Source organism: Cydia pomonella, chromosome 12, assembly GCF_033807575.1.
Source record: "Cydia pomonella isolate Wapato2018A chromosome 12, ilCydPomo1, whole genome shotgun sequence".
NCBI classification, from domain to species: domain Eukaryota; kingdom Metazoa; phylum Arthropoda; class Insecta; order Lepidoptera; family Tortricidae; genus Cydia; species Cydia pomonella.
Window position 1 is genome coordinate 19,531,272 of NC_084714.1, and position 20,978 is coordinate 19,552,249.

At 37.2% G+C, this 20,978-nt stretch overlaps 1 protein-coding gene and 1 long non-coding RNA gene across 3 annotated transcripts in view; both read left to right on the plus strand.

Moving 5' to 3' along the window:
• LOC133523808 (opsin-3) overlaps nt 1–20,978 on the plus strand; it is a 62,331-nt gene that overhangs the window by 22,520 nt on the left and 18,833 nt on the right. Inside the window, exon 5 of the mRNA XM_061859546.1 lies at nt 15,471–15,610. Within this exon, the coding sequence (XP_061715530.1) occupies nt 15,471–15,610 (140 nt within the window). The remainder of the gene's footprint in view (nt 1–15,470; nt 15,611–20,978) is intronic.
• LOC133523811 (uncharacterized) lies at nt 1,182–9,348 on the plus strand. Of its 2 annotated transcripts, XR_009800284.1 has the most exons (3): nt 1,182–1,991; nt 3,174–3,246; nt 9,089–9,348. It is a non-coding gene; the product is annotated as an uncharacterized LOC133523811 (long non-coding RNA). The 2 variants fall into 2 exon arrangements; XR_009800283.1 differs by lacking the exons at nt 1,182–1,991; nt 3,174–3,246 and adding an exon at nt 7,573–8,420.

Below are 20,978 nucleotides of genomic sequence, written 5' to 3' on the forward strand. Positions count from 1 at the left end.
GCAGTTAGATAAATACCAACAACCTTGTAAATAAACTGATTAATACCCTAAATCCAATAGCAAGTTAACTAGCAAGGAAATACAAACATACTCATAAGCTGTCGCCGCCCTCTTAATAACTAAATCATAAATCGTAACGATATTTCACGTGTTTACCAAAATTACGGTTCAATTTCGCGTCTCCACGAACACCTAATCGTCTCCTAAATTACTGTAATTACGTAGGCGTAAGCGTTTCAACAATAGCATCGTTTGTTTTGTTTTGAATTAGGCCTGAAATTCGGCCCTTTCAGCCGCCCAATTTGCTAAGGTAATTAAAAATTCTTTGAGCATAACTCAACGGGTTGAAGTGTTAAAGAGTTGGAATTTGCTTTTGATAATAGGCTTTTTTTAATTTTCAGTTATATTTGCGAGAAATGATCGTTCCATCGTCAATTTTTAAGTTCTATCTATTTAATATATATATCTATTTAATATATTTAAGGAAAACAATCACGCTTTTTTCTGTTATCTATGTATCATATATATATAAACTTGTATTTTCATCAAAACTGTAAAGTTTTCTTTCCTTTTTGAGTATGTCTACAGGACAGACGTGAACTTAGTTTTGAGTTTGACCCAGTATAGCCCTTTTTGGATATGTCTACTAGAGAGACGTGAACATAGTTTTGAGTTTAACCCATTTAACCTTTCGTGTGCTAGTATAAAATTTTAGTTACTCAAAATTAAACTTAATATTGACGGACTTAAATTTAATGTAAGTGAATACACTGTTCAGTGCTAAAGCATACCACCATACCAGGGTGCTTAGCCAACGTGCCAATCGTGAACGCTCCGTAGCGTGGCGTATTCATCTTTTTCACTCTCCCGTATTAGTGCGCCAGTGACTGTTGCGTTTCGTTTGCTACGAGCGTAAACGATTGGCACGTTGGCTAAGCACCCTGGTATGCACGTTGGCTACACATGCAGTATGTATATGATGGTCGTTCTTGTCTACGTGCAAGGACGGTTAAACGGTATCCGTCCCTTTCAATCCCGCGGTGTTAGAATGTGACGGTTATTTTATCACATGAATAAAGCCATATACGCCTGCAGATATTGATAATTAATATTTAGGTACATTCGCCTGATATATCAATAGTTCGCATTTTTTATACATTATACACCGTGGGCCAATTAAACCAGACAAAGGACAATGGGCACTTTTGTATGGGGAGTGTCCCATGGATGTATACTGTTGAGACATATGTCGTTTTAAAGCTCTTAATCGTAGTATTATTTTATTGTATGGCACCAACCTTGGACCACTTGCAGGGACCGAGCTATATAAAAAAAGAAGTTGCGCATAGAAGCAGTTATATTTCCTTATACGCGGGATATAAAAAGTTTTAGCGTATTTTATTCGAAAGAATATAAAAAATGCTTTATGTTTTTTGTATCAACACCAATGATAAAGTATTTAAAGGGACACAATGTACAGTTTTAAAAAATCGTCATTCTAAAAATTACTTGATACACAGCGAAATAAGAGTGTATACAAATGCCATGTATATCATATGAAAAGTATTTTTATAAGCTATTTTTCGTATAGTATAACTGGGGTCAAATCGTTGCAGGGACCAAAATAAAACCATTTAATGAGTTAATTAATTGTAGTTAATTACGCCTTAACTTTTCTACTCAACGCCAGATGTCGCTCTAAAGCAAAATTCTACTTGACGTAAAACATTTATACATAGCGGTAATCTCGTCAGTCTTACTCCATCATTTTAAAAAGTATAGACTAGTTTATGGTTTTCTAAAGTTATGTCAAGATGACTCTGAATGTAATATTGTCAACAATAATTGTCAAAACACGCAATTTAAAATATTCAACATTGTAATTACAAAATAGTATATTTCTAATACGCTATAATTTTCTCCAATCGAAAGGCACTCCATTCCATTGATCTCAGAGAGTATGCTCCTTGATGATCTTCACTATTCATGGGGTAGGTAAGATAAAAGTATTATTTTTTCTCGTATAGCTGCTATATAGCGTTCGACTCCATGGAAAATAAAGGCTCCAAATTATATAAAAAATGTAGCATATATACAAAGTGCAATTTAGATAGTATTCCAGAAAAAAATGCGCCAATGTAAATGCTGAAAAGTTTCCGTATTGTCGAACAAATTCATATCTACTTCTGATCTACGCGACCTTAGAAGTTTGGATTGTCCTACCTAATCATTTTACATTTTATTGTTTTCAGAACAAGAATTATTTTACTTCCCACTGTCTATGTAAGGGGACTTAGAGCGGATTCATACTTTACTATACGTGTCGTGTCGAATGATAGTCCCTATGTCAGTTTCTCCAATTCTATTTTGCGTAGGATAAGTTAAAAAAATAATTAAAAATATGTTTTACCGTATTTTTATTCGTGAAATGTTACCTATATTTCTAAGTTAATGATTGTACTATACTTCAAAAAATATGTCTGACAAACATTTTACATGAAAGCCATTTTTCCCCGTAAAAATGAACCATCTTTTGAATTTATGATAATTTATTCATATTTTAATGTACAGTCAGCGTCAAATATTTTGTAGCAGTCAAAGTGGCCAAATAGTTCGGTACACCATACTAAATATATGGTGTACCGAACTATTTGGCTACTTTGGTTGCTACAAAGTATTTGACGCTGACTGTACTCGGGTAATATTGCAGGCATTATATCAGCACCAAATAAATGCTGTGAACCAGATATATAAAGTGTTTTAAGTGGCGAATAACGTTTCCAAATCGCATTTTCTTTTAACATATCATTCTTTTTTCTTTTTTTTTTGCTCTTTTTTTCACGACCGGTTTGGTCTAGTAAGTCGATGATCCTGGGTTTGAATCCCGGTAAGGGCATTATTTGTGTGATGAGCACAGATATTTGTTCCTGAGTCATGGATGTTTTCTATGTATTTAAGTATTTGTATATTATATATTATTATGTCGTTGTATGAGTACCCACAAAACAAGCCTTCTCGGCTTGCCGTGGGACTCAGTCAATTTGTGTAAGAATGTCCCTATAATATTTATTTATTGTTATTATTATTGTATGTCCGGTAACAGAACTCCCCAGGAGCACTCGGATGTGTAAGGTCGCTACTCCCCAACTTATTATAATTGTTATTACTTTCAGCATTTTTAAGTTATTCATCGGACACTGAGGCCATTGAAGTTTTAAGCTGGCGGCATCAAAATGGAGTACCTAGGTACTGTTTCAAATAAATGGGTGGTAAGTAAGTACATTTGGTGAAGTGGAACTGCTGATGTTGTTCAGAAACGGAACTCTTCCACGCGCGTGATTTGTCTTCTTTGTAAGCGAGTAAGTTTCAAGTACCAAGGTTTTTAGGAACCTTTGTGTCAAGGTAAAGGTCTGACGATGGGTTCCATGAGGAAGCGAGGGAACACCTCAAATCTTATAGGCATATAGTAATTTTGGATTTTCATCAATACTTTAAGCTTTTTAATTCCCACTAGTGGCATTTAATGAAGTGGAACTACTGATGTTGACCAAAACGGAACTCTTGAACGTGCGAGATTTTTCTTCTTTGTTTTTTTTTTGATATAAGAGGCAAACGAGCAGACGTCACACCTGATGGTAAGCGATTACCGCCGCCCATGGACACCTGCTAAACCATAGGGGTTGTAAGTTCGGTGCTGGCCTTTAAGATTGGAATACGCTGTTTTCTTAAAGTTTTAAATGTCGTATTGGTCCGGAAATACCGCAGGCGACAGATCATTTCATAGTTTAGCTGTATGAGGCAGGAAGTTTCTATAGAAATGCACAGTTGAGGACTGCCAATCATCTAAGTGGTGAAAATAAAAATGTTGTAGCGTAGAGCGCTGACGAAAAGAGGCGACAAGTATTAATCCGAGCAATTCGATGGAACACTCGCCGTAATAGATTTGTCCTGATAAGTTTGTAGAAAGTAAGGTTGTTAAGAAACATCTGTGTCTAGATCCAGATCTGATAGATACCTCAAACCTTATAGAAATACATATAGTTTTTTTTTGGATTTACATCAATATCTTTAGGCGTTTTATTAAAAAAAAAAAGCGACATTTAATCAAGTGGAACTGCTGATGTGTTCCAGAACGGAACTTTTCAACGCACACGTTTTGTATTCTTTATTAAGCTTGTAGTGAGTAAGGTTCTTAAGGTGTACTTAATACATCAATGTCCAGTTCTGATGATGGGTTTCATGAAGAATCGAGGGAATTCCTAAAATCTTTTAGGCATACATGTAATAATTTCTGGGATTTTATTTACATATCAAGCATTATTATTAAAAAAGTGTCATTTGACTAAAAGTAACAGCTGATGTTGACCAGAATGGAACTCGCCAACTCGCGCGCGATTTGTTTTATTAGTTAAGTTTGTAGCAAGTATGTTTTAAGTATTAAGGTTTTTAGGAACATTTGTGTCAAGGTAAAGGTCTGAAGATGGGTCCCAAGAAGAATCGAGGGAATTTCTTAAATGCTATAGGCATATATGTAGTACTTATTGGATTTTCATCAACATATTATCAACTTTTATTCACAAAAGTGACATTTGATGATGTGGAACTACTGATGTTGACCAGAACGGAACTCCAACGCGTGCAATTTTTCTTCGTTAAGTTTGTAGCAAGTAAGGTTCTTAAGAAACATTTTTGACAAAGTACAGTTCTGATGATGGGTTTCATGAAGAATCGAGGGAATTCCTAAAATCTTATAGGCATACATGTAATAATTTCTGGGATTTTATTTACATATCAAGCATTTTTATTAAAAAAATTGTCATTTGACTAAGTGTAACAGCTGATGTTGACCAGAATGGAACTCGCCAACTCGCGCGCGATTTGTTTTATTAGCTAAGTTTGTAGCAAGTAAGTTTTAAGTATTAAGGTTTTTAGGAACATTTGTGTCAAGGTAAAGGTCTGATGATGGGTCCCATGAAGAATCGAGGGAATTTCTTAAATGCTATAGGCATATATGTAGTACTTATTGGATTTTCATCAACATATTATCAACTTTTATTCACAAAAGTGACATTTGATGATGTGGAACTACTGATGTTGACCAGAACGGAACTCCAACGCGTGCAATTTTTCTTCGTTAAGTTTGTAGCAAGTAAGGTTCTTAAGAAACATTTTAGACAAAGTACAGTTCTGATGATGGGTTTCATGAAGAATCGAGGGAATTCCTAAAATCTTATAGGCATACATGAAATAATTTCTGGGATTTTATTTACATATCAAGCATTTTTATTAAAAAATTATCATTTGACTAAGTGTAACAGCTGATGTTGACCAGAATGGAACTCGCCAACTCGCGCGCGATTTGTTTTATTAGTTAAGTTTGTAGCAAGTAAGTTTTAAGTTTTAAGGTTTTAAGGAACATTTGTGTCAAGGTAAAGGTCTGAAGATGGGTCCCATGAAGAATCGAGGGAATTTCTTAAATGTTATAGGTATATATATAGTACTTATTGGATTTTCATCAACATATTATCAAGTTTTATTCACAAAAGTGACATTTGATGATGTGGAACTACTGATGTTGACCAAAACGGAACTCCAACGCGCGCAATTTTTCTTCGTTGTTAAGTTTGTAGCGAGTAAGATTCTCAAGAAACATTTTTGTCGAAGTACAGTTCTGATGATGTTTCATGAGAAAGCGAGGGAACTCCTCATTCTCCTCAATTCTTATAGGCATATAGTCATTTTGGATTTTCATCAATATCTTTAGCTTTTTTTATTCACATTAGTGGCATTTGATGAAGTGGAACTAGTGATGTTGACTAAAACGGAACTCTTCAACGCGCGAGATATTTTCATTTTTTGTTTGTTGTGATATAAGAGGCAAACTAGCAGACGAATCAACTGATGGTAAGCAATTACCGCTGGCCATGGACATCTGTTACACCATAGGGATTGTAAGTGCGGTGCCGGCATTTAAGATAGGAATACGCTCTTTCCTTAAAGTTTTAAAGATCGTATTGGGCCGGAAATACCGCATGCGACAGATCATTTCATAGTTTAGCTGTATGAGGCAGAAAGTTTCTAGAGAAATGCACAGTTGAGGATTGCCAACCATCTAAGTGGTGAAGATATAAATGATGTAGCGTAAAGCGGTGACGGAAAGAGGCGGCAGAGATTAATCCGAACAATTCCTCGGAACTTTTAAGTTTGTAGAAAGTAAGGTTCTTAAGAAATATCTGTGCTAGACACCAGTGTCTAGTGTCTAGGTCTGATGATGGACAGCTCGAACCTTATAGAAATACATATAGTTTTTTTTTCATCAATATCTCTAGGTGTTTTATTTAAAAAAAGTTATATTTGATCAAGTGGAACTGCTGATGTTGTCCAGAACGGAACTTTTCAACGCACGCGTTTTGTATTCTTTATTAAGCTTGTAGCGAGTAACGTTCTTAAGGTGTATTTATATCAATGTTCAGTTCTCATGATGGGTTTCATAAATAATCGAGGGAATTCCTGACATCTTATAATTTCTGGATTTTTATTTACATATCAAGCATTTTTATTAAAAAGTGACATTTGACGAAACGCAACAGCTGATGCTGGCCAAAATGGAACTCGCCAATTCGCGCGCGATATGTTTTATTTGTTTATTTTGTAGCAAGTAAAGTTCTTGAAGATATTTGTGTCATAAGGTCTAGTTCTGAGGATGGGTTCCATGAGAAATCGAAGAAATTCCTCAAATCTTATAGGCATACAATACATACAGTAATGTTTGGATTCTCGTCAACATATCAAGCATTTTTATTTAAACAAGTTAGTGATATTGACCAGAACGGAACTCTTCAACGCGCGCGATTCTTATTCTTTGTTAAGTTTGTAGCAAGCTAGGTTCTTAGGAAACATTTGTGTCAAGGTCCAGTTATGATGATGGATTCAATGAGGAATTGAGGATTTTAAATCGATTTGAATTCTCAATTGGGAGGAATTGAGGATTTTCGTCAACATATCAAGTTTTTTTTATTTGAACAAGTGACATTTGATGAAGTGAAACTGCTGATATTGAGCAAAATGGATTTCTTCAACGACAAGTATTTTACCTTAGGCGGTTTTTTTATTTATTTCGTTTATAGCATGTAAGGCTTTTAAGGAACATTTGTGTCAAGGTCCAGTTCTGATGATAGGTTCTACGAGAAACCGAAGGAGCTTCTCATATTGTATAGGATAGGCATACATATAGTCATTTTAGGATTTTCATCAATATTACAAGCATTTTTACTCAATAAAGTGACATTTGATGAAGTAGAAATTGCTGATGAAGAACGGAACACCTCAACGACTTCCAGATTCTTTATTTTTATTACTCTTCTTTCTTTTTCATTATTCTTAGAACAGGTATTTCTACTAAGTGAACTGAACTGCTACTATAGTAGGTAGGTAGGTTAAATAGGTTAAAACTGTAAGGATTATTATGTATAAGTAGTCTTTCTTTTAATTAAACATAGGTAAGTAATTCTATTTAAGTGTAAGTATCTTTAAAAAAAACATCAATCGACTCTTATCTGTCACTAGTTCTAGTTTCAGAGTATAAAATCCGGGTACAGAGCCACGGCTAGCCGGGTAGCCAGACAGTTCGAATACGGACAAGTTATTGTTAATAAAAAATCTTATCGTCTTGCAAAAGTGAGGTAGATGTGAGCGTAAAGGAAACACAGCAGTTGCATATACTACAAAAAGTTATTGTCATAAATGTATAGGTTTCGAATACATGAATATAAAGTTAAAATGCTGGTAAAAGTATTAGTTTTTATCATTAACCATTTTATATCCCAACAAAACTAAATGCTTACCTAATGTAGGTTACGTTAGGTAATAAATAAATAAATATGTAGGGACAATCTTACACAGATTGGCCCCAAACTAATCAAAGCTTGTACTATGGGTACTAGGCGACGTTAAACATACTTATTTAGATAAATATATATTTACGAATATACATAGAAAACACGCATGCCTTAGGAACAAATATCTGTGTTCATCACACAAAGAAATGCCCTTACGCGATTCAAACTCGGGACCATCGGCTTCATAGGCAGGGTCACTACCCACTAGGCCAAACCGGTAGGCAAAAGGTAAAGATAATTAGGTAAAGACAATGAATAATTAAACGTATTATAAATTGACACCAATATCCATCAAATAGTATAACTAGGTATGCTAAGAGCGTGCTTCAGGCCATTACGTCGCACCTTTAGAATGAAACTAATTTGACTCAAAAAGTACGACTACTTTATATATGTAGTTTGGTAGAACAGTAAGAACTCACTATATGTGTCTCTTTTTCATGCGGTGAAATCCCCCCACCCGGAAAGGGTAGCGACGCCCATTTTATCGACTCTCGAGTCGACTCCAATCTGATACTAATAGTAAGTAAGTACTTACTTAGTAAGCAAATTGTAGTAGTCATCCCTTCTTAATAAAAGGACGGAAGGATTGTAAAGATACTACTTTTTAACCGACTACAAAAACTTTTTTTTTGTATATATGTTAAGTAAGATCTTCGTCATTTCTGAACCAATGTTGAAAATTAGTTATGGTTTGAAAGTGGGTATATAGTTCCAAGATGGTCCTATTTTTGACAAAACCACGAGGAATTAAGGGAACTCCCCAAATCTTATAGGCATTTTTTAGTTTCATCAACAGACCAGGCATTGCCATTCAAAAAAGTGCTATTTGAAGAAGTGGAACTTCTGATCAGGACCAGAAAAGAACTCTTTAACGATGCGTATTTCACGCTAGACGATTTGTCTTCTTTGTTATGTTTGTAAAGAAGCTACTTGCTTAACGAGGTTTAAGGAATATTTGTGTAAAGGTCTAGCTTACATCATGGGTTCCATGAGGAATTGAGGCAACCTCTCAATTCTTGATGGAACGTAAAACTGTTTATTGACATAATTGTCGATAGGTATCCCATCTGCTCTAATTTACCCCACTTGACGGTACTTACATGAAAAAAAACTTCTCTTAAAAATAGGAAACCGACTTCAAACATAGGTATTAGAAAACAATACAAAAACTGTTATTATATTTTCAGAAACCATACGGCAATAATGAGGATGCATCGACATAAGAAGAATCGAACATGGGCAAGATAAAGTTCAAGAAAAAAGCAAATATAATGTGTACTTGTGTGTAGTCAAAGAAAGTTGAAAAATAAAGCATAATTAATGGCCATAGAATACAGAACCAATACACGAACATTAAGACTATTAAAAATAGACATATAGGTTGATCGTACTACTCGTACTAATGTATTTCTTTTGTTCAATTATATTATTGCATTAAAGTTAGATTCTCTAGGTATATATTATTCATAGGTTCTGTATTCTATACGAATTGTTTTAGTGTAATTATTGTACTAAATACCGTTGACCGCCTGTCAACAGTATTTATTTCTACATTACTATCACAGAAGATTTTAGGCCCTTCAGTAGTTTTTGAATTAGTATTTACTATGGACAAATATAGCGAAATGTGAGTTTTTACCTAAAATATCAATCTTTTGTGAACGTGGTGTAGAGTATATACCGCCTAAGACTGAAGTAGCTACGCGGGCAACGGGTTCAAAATAGAATCGTGTTCATGGTCGGCCCATGGTAAAAATAATTAGGTACCCGTAGACCCGCTGGTGAACACTGTTTATGATAACACTTAAAATAAACTCTGTGGACCCACTACGAGAACATATTGGAGAGACTAGAGATAATACACCGCTTTAAGGGCGGTCGCACTCGGCATTGACATCTGGCGTCTAGATGGCGGGTGGACCTCAGCGAATTTCAAAGAAATATTTATAAATATCCAATGACGTTCGGCTCGGACACCAGATCTTCAATCTCCTGATTCCTGTGGAGTCTCCAGGTTCCATCCTCTCCACGTGTGGGTCCTAGGATTTTTCACGCTGCCAGACTCCGATGACTCGGGCACGTAGTCCAGATGGGTGAGGATCGTGCAGCCTGGAGGGCGTACTCTGAAGTTCCAAATGGCCGAAGACCGTCTAGACGTCCTAGGTAGGTCCCGCTGGAGAGACGAAATGCAAAAAGACCTTAGCGAACTCGGCGCCGTCGACTAGATGGAAACGGTTTTGGACAGAGAAGCATGGCGGTCTTTGGTGTCGGAGGCCAAGATCCACTTCGGGTCGCTGCGCCACAGCAGTAAGTAAGTATAAACATACTGTACCTTCTGTGTACCTAACCCAAAACAAGATATTTAAGAAAAACTCCACCCGCCATTCTGACGTCAGGATTGCGGTTGGACCTATGAAACCTTACATTATACCGCACTAAAAGTATGCAGTTATATGGTACAGTCGCCATCAGATATATCGGAGTGGCCGAGGTGCTCATAGATATCTAAACACGCACTCTAACCTCTTGACAGTAGAGGCATGTTCAGATATTCGTGGGTACCTTGGCCGCTGCGATATATATGATGGTGACTGTACCTTCAGTGTACCTCTGTAAATAGAAATAGAAACCGGTGTACCTCTCCCCAAAACAAGCTAGGCTAAACTCATGCACAATATAACTGCATACTTTTAGTGCGGTATAATGCAAGATTTCATAGGTCCACCCGCCATCCTGACGTCAGGTTGGCGGGTGGACCGTTTTGTAAAATATCTCGTTTTGGGGAAAGGTACACTGGTTTCTATTAAAGGTACACTGAGGTACACAGAAGGTACAATATGGTTATAAATATTTCTTTGAAATTCGCTGAGGTCCACCGCCATCCTGACGCTTACCATATATCTAAAGACCGACCTTAGGGGCAATAACGATAGTGCTAGTTCAGTTGTGTCATTCACAAATTCGAGCCAATCGTGCTGTCTAACGCAACTAGATGCGATCAATCGCGTGCGTAATGCGAACTCGTCAACCAATCACGTTGTGGCACTTGTGGCGTTAGACTGCACGATTGGCTCAAACTCGTGTGCGTAACACCGCTGTACTGGCCCCATTCTTATTGCCCGTAAGGCCCGTCCTCAGATATATTATGTCAATGACACAGTCGCGATTTAAAAAAATCACATCGCTTCTGCTACCAAATTGTTGAGCATAACGTTTTCCTATCCATAGGTTCCATCTGTCCAGTAGGATCCACCATCTCGATCCACCAGATTGAAGAGATTGTTACTAGATAACTGATGGATCGAGATAATGAAACCTACTGAATAGAGCGGGTCGATTGGATATAACAAAGTACGCTTATATGAAACGGTGCTCCGGTGTGCGAGTGAGACAGTCAGGCCAATTTGAACTTGCATTTGACAGAAAACTGATTGTCTCCATCAAACGCTACCAGTTCCATTGCCGGCCTCTTCGCTGCCTTCTATAGTGGTTCAATCTTACCTTGCTTATGAATAAAAAGGGGCGTGCACACCGATATTAGAGTAATATTGGAATCATATCAGTTAGTTGCGGGCATCTCGCTCGCACAAATACATGCGTATAAGTGCGAAATGAACGCACGAATGACAGATAAATGGTATCATTCCAATATTATTCTAAAATTGGTTTAATGTCAGTTGCACTTTCGAATTGGCCTACATAGCGATTTCCTTAGCCTGCACACCGGATCGGCGTGTGGGCCGGCATCTAGCTAATGTAAAGCACCCTCATTAGGTGCTTTTAGCCTTTTGAACGGCAAGAACACCTAAAGATGTGGTGAGAGAAAGCCGCGCGTACCTCATGCACTGCACTAGCTTTACAGCTTGCATTGCGACCAATGTATGCCGCTCACCGCCCCGCCGGTCGCGAGGGTCCAATCCGCGGCCCTAGAAGACGTACTTTACATAGAAACAAGAACACGCGAGCATTTTGTGAGTTGTGTATGTGTACTTGTGTTATCTAGGCGCACAAACGGTTACAATAACAAGAAGTGTACACCGCGTGTGCAGTCCAACACGGGAGCACGGGTGCGATTCGAAAATAACGCGCTAGCGACGCATTACGACATTGATACTTTACCCTTTCAACGCCATAACAAAAACGTTACTCACATGCCAAGGTCACGGGCGCAAGTGAGCTTGAAAATGCATGAGTATTACATTAGGGACTTTGACAGCGATTATAACAGCTATAATCATTAATGTGTTCATGGCCCTTAAATCATGTCTAGTGACGGCGCCTTTAGATGTTCTTGACGTTCAAAAGGTTAAGGGCGTTTGCTAGCTGGCGCGAGTGCACGGAGCGGGTGCACGCGCGCGGGTGCCTTTGTAGGTAAAATTCGTCGCACGCGTCCGCGCCAGTTAGCGTCCTCAGTTACTGTTTTTCGTTAACCCGCTCCAGCTAGCAAACTAATCGCAAATGGTCCGAGATTGGCGCAATAACCATGCATTCCCATATCTGGATCTGGATGCACCTATTCACCAATGCTTGCTTTAAAATAACTTGTCGACTCGTCCTGATAATATTTGTGCGACCGTGAAGAAAATCTATGCCGTCACTTATTTTTCAATTTATATGAAATAAAGATGTTTAATGTATTCAAAAGTTTTTATTTAATAAGGTATGTATAAGTGCTCTGTGCATCCGCACCAGCTAGCGGTGCCCTTAGCAAACCAATCGCAAATGGTCCGAGATTGGCGCAATAACCATGCATTCTCTTATCTGGATCTGGATGCACCTATTCACCAATGCTTGCTTTAAATTAACTTGTCGACTCATCCTGCTAATATTTCTGCGACCGTGAAGAAAATGTATGCCGTCAGTTATTTTTCAATTTATATGAAATAAAGGTGTTAAATGTATTCAAAAGTTTTTATTTTATACGTATATATAATGGAACGAAATACAGCTACTATCTTAGCTTGGCAAGCAGTTAAGAGTCGCTGATACTTGTAATGTATTCACTGCGTTAATTTTAGGTTTAAGATTCTTTATTCTCACTAAGAATTTGACAATTCACTTACATGAGAACTTAAAACTACACAATTTAATCCTGATTCATATGGCAAACGAAGGGAACGTTGCTTTGAACCGCGACGCAATCTCAAATGTTTCACTTTTACACAATTTTCCTGCAGAGAGACAAAACAAGTATGTACATAGTACCTTTTTACGATTTATTTTATAGTAACATATAAACTTAGATTTATTTTCTTGCTGCTAATTATGGTACTCCAACTACTCCATAAATACATTTACTTACCTACTTATTGCTTAGGAATCTTATTTCATGTTTAATAATAAGTTTATATAACGTTTCTAGCGGGACATAACGCGAACTTTAAAAAATATAATGTTTTTTCTACCTTTATCACTCGAATATGTAAGACCAAGAGAGATAAATAGACGAAACTTACTAGTTCAAGGTAACCACTCGTTTTATTGTCAAAGTTCCGTTAAACAAACTTATTCTTCGGTGACATTTTTTAGCGTTTATAAGCGACTATACGGATCCAGCATATGCCGCTCATTCGGTTCTCCTATTGCACGCAAGATGTCAGTACTAGAGAGGATTTGAAAAATCATAATTAAGTAGTTTAGTGCCATTTATTGAGCGGTAATAATTTAAAAAAATATATAAATTACTTTTTCATTATATTTCAGGCATGCAAAGTGATGTAAATGGTTACAAAAGTAACTCTATATGAATGACATTTTTTAGTTCCAGTTTACGCCGCAGCGCATGATCAAAATTATTAATATCATCTTCCCTGGACATTTTCGGTCTTTGGTGTCATATAAGTAATTAATGCTTAATTGAAGACCTTCCAAATAGGATATGACTCAAATGTATATACCAATAGTAAAAATTACCCAAACTGCTACCAAGGCTCCATCTAGTGCCAGGTAGAACAAACAAAGCGGCATTTACCACAATTAATTAACGAAAAAACTCGTTTTATTACCGCCCCTGCAAGCATTTGAGTGCAAGTATATATATATTAAAATACCTTATAAAAATGTCTTTTAAATGATATATATGGCTTGAGTATACAAGCAAGTTTCAGTGTTTAATAGCAGTATTTTTAATTCAAGCATATGTTATATCAACTAATTCCAGCCCTGTACGTACTTAAACGTAAGTAGTGGTAAACAGAAATCTAGAATTTCTCATATTCTTTCATACAAAACACCTAACAACCGGCTACATAACAAGTACTTTGTAAAACAACAGTTTATATTGGCCACTCTTTTTTTTAAATTGCTCAGTCCCTGCACGTTATCCAAAGTTAGTGTCATACAATAAAATAATGCTAAGAGTAAACCCTTTCAAACGAGATATGTCTCAACAGTATACATCCATGGGACAAATTGCCCATTCTCCTTTTAAAGGTGTATTCTTGACCGCATTTAGAGACTAAAATGTTACAAAGTTTCCTGAAATCGATCTTGTTTTAGAGACATAGACATAGAAGACAGATTTCTTTTATTCAACATCACATGAGTTAACAGACAGTGACATTTAATACAAACAAGCCTTAAATTTAGACTTCAAAACTAAGAAATTGAGGTGTAAATCTAAGGGAACAATATTCATGAGTGTTAAGTAGGAGCTTGTCTCAGCATAATGTTGTAGAGGTAGTTAAAATTTTTGGGAATTTTTTTTTCTGTTATAACTTAATGAAAAACGCCTTTTTAGCGGCGACGCTGCCACTAAGTATGTGACTTGGTGTATACATACCTACTAATTTTTATATGTTAATAATAAAAAACCCTTTATTCGTGTCAATGTTTTTTTTTTTTCACCAATGTGTAAAAATAAATAACGTGTCGTGTGCAGAAAACGCAAAAGATTTTTTTTTGCGAGTTTGGCCAAAACTCATATAACATTGTTTGCTCCTTATCACCTCAGGAATTCGTGGTAAAAAAACTGTCAGGTTTGATTGGCCCACGGTGTATATAAAAACAATGTACTTATTTTTATTGGATCAGAATGAGCTGGCAGAAAACTTGAATTGAACCCTTAAACTAACTTTAACAAAACTTAAATTAGTTGATACCTTTCCTATCGGCTGTCCAAACTAATAGGATTTTGTTCTTGTGGAGTAAATAGTGGAACGCTGAATCAACCACTTCAAATTCAAATATGGGGCAATAGAGGCTCGTCTAGTGTAACTTTTGTGATTGGTTTTTTGACTGACAGGTCTAATCAACTTTTTTACGAATATCGAGCTATGGAGTTTAATGAAATAGGTACTTACGAGTGTTTGAAGTTCTTTCCGATTTTTTGAAACATAAATTGTATCCAAAGATGATAGCGGTATACGTTTTTCCAATAATAGTCTAGTACTTCATTTGATGCATGCATGGTGTCCAATAATTTATGTTATCCTTAGTGTCGCTCCGATCTGCGAGCGGGATGTAGCTATAATACGCGCATAGCATTGTCTCGCTCAAACATCGGAGCGACGTGCGAATCGGATCCAGTGTGCGAAGCGCCAAAGTCAACATCCCTATTGTTTGTTCCAGAGGGCTTCCTGACGACGTGCTCGTTCGACTTCCTGACTGACGACCAGGACACGAAAGTGTTCGTGGGCTGCATCTTCGTGTGGAGCTACTGCATCCCGATGACGCTCATCTGCTATTTCTACTCCCAGCTCTTCAGCGCGGTAAGTTGTATCCATTACTGACTGACGACAGGACACGAAGGCGTCCGTGGCTTGCATCTTCGTGTAGAGCTACTGCAACCCAATGATGCTCATCTGCTCTTTTTACTCGAAGCTCTTCAGTGCGGTAAGTTGTATCTACTACTTCCTGACTGACGACCAGGACACGAGGGCGTTCGTGGCTTGCATCTTCGTGTAGAGCTACTGCAACCCAATGATGCTCATCTGCTCTTTTTACTCGAAGCTCTTCAGTGCGGTAAGTTGTATCTACTACTTCCTGACTGACGACCAGGACACGAAGGTGTTCGTGGCTTGCATCTTCGTGTGGAGCTACTGCATCCCAATGACGCTCATCTGCTCTTTCTACTCCTAGATCTTCAGTGCGGTAAGTTGTATCTATACTTCCTGACTGACGACCAGGACACGAAGGTGTTTGTGGCTTGCATCTTCGTGTGGAGCTACTGCAACCCAATGATGCTCATCTGCTCTTTTTACTCGAAGCTCTTCAGTGCGGTAAGTTGTATCTACTACTTCCTGACTGACGACCAGGACACGAAGGTGTTCGTGGCTTGCATCTTCGTGTGGAGCTACTGTATCCCAATGACGCTCATCTGTTATTTCTACTCCTAGCTCTTCAGTGCGATAAGTTGTATCTACTACTTCCTGACCGACGACCAGAATACGAAGGTGTTCGTGGCTTGCATCTTCGTGTGGAGCTACTGTATCCCGATGACGCTCATCAACTCTTTTTACTCGAAACTCTTCAGTGCGGTAAGTTGTTCCAGAGGTTCTGTTGTTACAGCGTCTGAATTTCAATCAAAACTAACCTAACCTAACGTAACTGGTGAATCAAGACCAAGTCCGGGTAGGTAATACCCACGCTGTTAGAATATATTATTCCTATTAAGGATGACTCACATTAGAAAGGTCCGATACTTCGTTTTCTTTTCTACGATGGTGATCACGTGATGATTTCTATAGGTAACGAAGTCGGACGCCTCGGCTCGGACCCAGCCCGCTCTATCGTGTCTCCTATACCCGTTCTGCCAACCATTTCGTTGGAACCCGAAACGCAAAATCGTGTTCGATACGTCAAGTGATAATCAACATCTACCTCTACTGCCATAAAGATTAAACATGACCAAAACCTTGTCAATAATCAACAAACCTTGACCCTGTCCATGTCACACAACAGTTCCCTACTCATAATCAGAAATTCGTTCCACAAGTCAATCCTATTGCCACGCGGTCGCCGTGGAAAGCTTTTTCTTGTTGGCAACGGTTGCCTGCACACACTAACACACTTGTGTTGTGATCGATTCGCTTAAACTTGCCTCTAGGGATTTGGCAAATTCATTTGCGTTCACACGTATATTTTAGGCGAAATAAATGTGCCCAGTGCAATTAGTAGATGTCCACGTCACCTAGTTTATTTGAGTAAACTACTAAACCATAAATCTCAGATACTAAATTAACGGCCCGAAAATGTCAATTTGTCCAACCGATTTTATATTTTAGCAGAAAATTGCTACAACAGTTATAGTAGTAGTAGTAGTAGTGGAGTTATAGTTATTTAATAGTAAATTGGCCAATCGTCATAATTATTTTTCTGCTCCAGCACTTCTATTTGTCAATTAAATAGCTGTCAGTGACATTCTAATGGAGTTGCCATTAGAGGCGCGTCGCGGCGTGAGCCGGCGCTTGCCTATCGGATCATAATAGCAGTGTTATTATGAATATTCAAATATTCATACAATAAAGAACAATTGTTATATTTTTTTATGTGATAACTTCTAGGAAAAGATTTACATTCCTAATTGATTTACTTTTGTAAAGATATTTAGTTGGATTTTATATTAGAAATATTGTGTGCAACGGTGTCATTAGGTCTTATGGTAACCCTTATTATTTACCCGTTGCACTATATAATATTTTGTATCTGGGATATAAAAACAGAACTTATACTCTGTATCTTTAGGTATTTAAATAAAGGTAAACAAAATCTACCCTCAAATGGCTCCTTGAGAGCCAGTTGAGGGTAGATAAAAACATGATCAAATAATGTAGGTTAAAGCCAGGTCGTTCAGGAACAGATCTAGGCGGTTTTGTATTTGGTTGTTTAACCGATAAATGTAAGAACTACGTAGGTACAACCAAATATTTCTCTGAGGTAAGGTACAAAATTAGGTACAGTCAGCGTCAAATACTTCGTAGCAGTCAAAGTAGCCAAATAGTTCGGTACACCATATATTTAGTATGGTGTACCGAACTATTTGGCCACTTCCTCCTTTGAAGTATTTGACGCTGACTGTACGTGAGCAATCGATATTAAGACACCACTAATAGTTTCCCCCAGATTTAAAATGAGTAGCCTTGGTCACTACTAAAATAGAACAACAACAAAATATTAACTTCAAATAACACTAGGCAGTGTTATTTGTTATTGTTAACCTTCCTCACCAGTCGGGTAAACACATTTAAACCCATGGAACGCTTTAATTACCATGCTTTACCTGTGATTGATTGTCATTTACAGCTTCCAATAAACGCCAATTTCATCTCAAACTCTTTGAACCCGCGCTTAATTACAATTTATTCCATTATTCGAATAATGAAAACGATCCTCTAGGTGAAATCAAACAAAAGAACATTAAGTAACAAACCTATAATCGGTCGTCCCTTCGGCGGGGACCCTCGCACAGAGATCACAGGTACCTACAGCTGTAACAATTCAGAAATCAGAAATCATCGCATTTATTCGTGATAAACAAAAACATAACAAAGAAATTTAAACATAAAATAAATAAACAGTTTCTTTCTAAATAATTCAGTTCTAAATAACTATTTCCTCAGTATAAATGCTAACCCAAAAGTCAGCGCTGATCTTCCGGCTAGACCATTTGTGGGTCACGAACGCAGCTGTACGACACGGCATAAAACTGAACGCGGCGGCGAAAGGGGGGTGATCAACGCCGTCTAGTCTGCAGGCGAGACGTCATGATGACAAAAGGCCATGTCGTACACATGCTGATGGTAAATTCGGTGTTAGGCATCAAACCAAACACGTAGACAATTCTACTTAATATAATAAAGAACTGTAAATGTGTGGTTACGTTTTAAATACTATCAAAATCTTCGGAGTTGCCTTTAAGAGCTTACCCCTCTGTTGAAAACCTTGGCCAATGGTCATTTGCAAGGCCCGTACATTTCATGCCGATGACACAAAAATGACATAGTTTACAGCATTTTACAGGGAGTTCTCTTACAACACTACAAATTTAGATAACTTACCTACTGACGCGTAGAAAAATAAATACTTGTTACGTAAAATACACTGTTAAACATCAAAAATATGTACCTATCCTTGAATTATATAATAATTTATTATTTAATTGAGTGAAAATAAGATGCAAATAAGATGAAAGTCAGTTACTTAGACGTTTCTGTACTGATTGTCAAGTATCTATAACAATTAACTAAAGAGGTTGACAAATGATTAATTATTACGAAAATACTAATACGTTTTCTGCCTAAACACATGAATAACCTAAGAACCAAAAAAAATAGGCTTATTCGTATAATAAAGAATATTCTTCGTACTTATTCTGTCTGTTTTCCAGACATAATGTTCTCTTAATACTCGGGAGAGCAAATACTTTTCTTGTTCCCCGTTTCGCCCGTATTTTCACCGCTTAACCATCACGGAAGCGAATTTGTCCAATTCTAAAACGATTGCCTTTAACGTTTACGTTCTACTGTATTCCCTGCTGCAGCAAAGCCAATTAAATAGTCCGGAAACGGGTCCTTTCGGGGCTATTACCTATCTTTTCGCTGGACACTTTCCGCTATCTTACTGCTAAGAGCGACAGGAAAACAAAGTAAACCTTTCTCTGTTGTTCTCAGGAGAAATTTTCCTGAAATTGGGTATATAATAAACCCCTTTTAGGGGATCGTCAACGCACACGGAAGGGAAATTACTTGGTGAAATTCTCAGCTGTCTGGAGCAGACCGTCGATTTAGAGAAAGGTTATTTAGAGTTCGGTTTACAAAATGCTAGCTTAGAGTTTAAGAGGCGAATGATTTTTGGTTTATCGACGACCAATCTAAATGTTTATTGCTTGCTTTTGTTTACACTAATTTAATCAGGGCAGTGGGGAAACTAGAGCGTTCGCGCGTTTTCGGCTCCATTCGGCACAGCGTTGCTACAATTATTAGGGTTGGCAGAACTTGTCGTTTCTTTGCGTTCACAACCACAGATAAGATACTAACATGAATTTTGTTCCACTTATGACGTTATAAATTCTTATTATTAGGTACTTTATTTTTACATGCAAACTTTTGACATAAATAAGTAAATTCGATTTAACTAGTTATTAGCTAACAGTTTGATGAACTTTTGTGCTGAATTTAATTGACTTGAAACTTGACGTTTGTATTTAATAGTTTAATATTTGATGATATTTTAGTAAACACGACATTTATGTTACGTATTTTACTTTATGAATGAACTGGGCAATACAAATGAACTGTGATAATCACATGCCCTAATACAACTCTTTGCCCTAAGGCCGAACATATCAAAGGTCAAAATGCACACTGAATGATATTTAATAAATTACCATATGTTCTTGTGAATAAACGTTCATTCATTCATTCGAATGAATGATGTTATATTAATACTCATACTCGTTTATTGGTAAAATATAAGAATTTTACATGTCATTCATTCATTCTACCATACTTACATTGGAAAGGGACAACATGATTCGTCGATGAATCACTGTCACACTTCGGTTTTGTAGGAAGTTTCCTTTGTGTACGGTAGTAATACCTATATTCTGTGATTAGGGTGCGTAGCCAACATGCCAATCGTTTACGCTCCATAGCGAACGAAACGCAACTGTCACTGTCGCACTAATATGGAAGAGTGATAGAGAGACTTAAAGCGTGTTGTCGTAGCGCAAGCGATTGCCACCTTGGCTAGGCACCCAGTAGTTACTAGTTCAATTTTATTTTTTAGCGATTGTAGAGTCAGACCAAGACAAGTCTGCAACGATTTTGATAGCACACGCAGTGCAAGTGTTATTTTAAACGTCAAACTTCTATAACATTATGACGTATACGTGCGACTTATAAATTAAGTAAGGGTTTCGAACCCCCGCTTCGGACCAATAAGTGTCTCATATCATAACTTACGTACAGTCGAGTTCATAAATATGTATACATTTCTTCACTTTACGCCATTGAAATAAGGTGAAAAATGTATACATATCTATGAACTGAACTACACAGTAACATTTGCAGCATTTCGATAACGCAAAACATTGTGGATGTTGGACTAATTACAGTAATGGCTATTTTTTTTTCCATA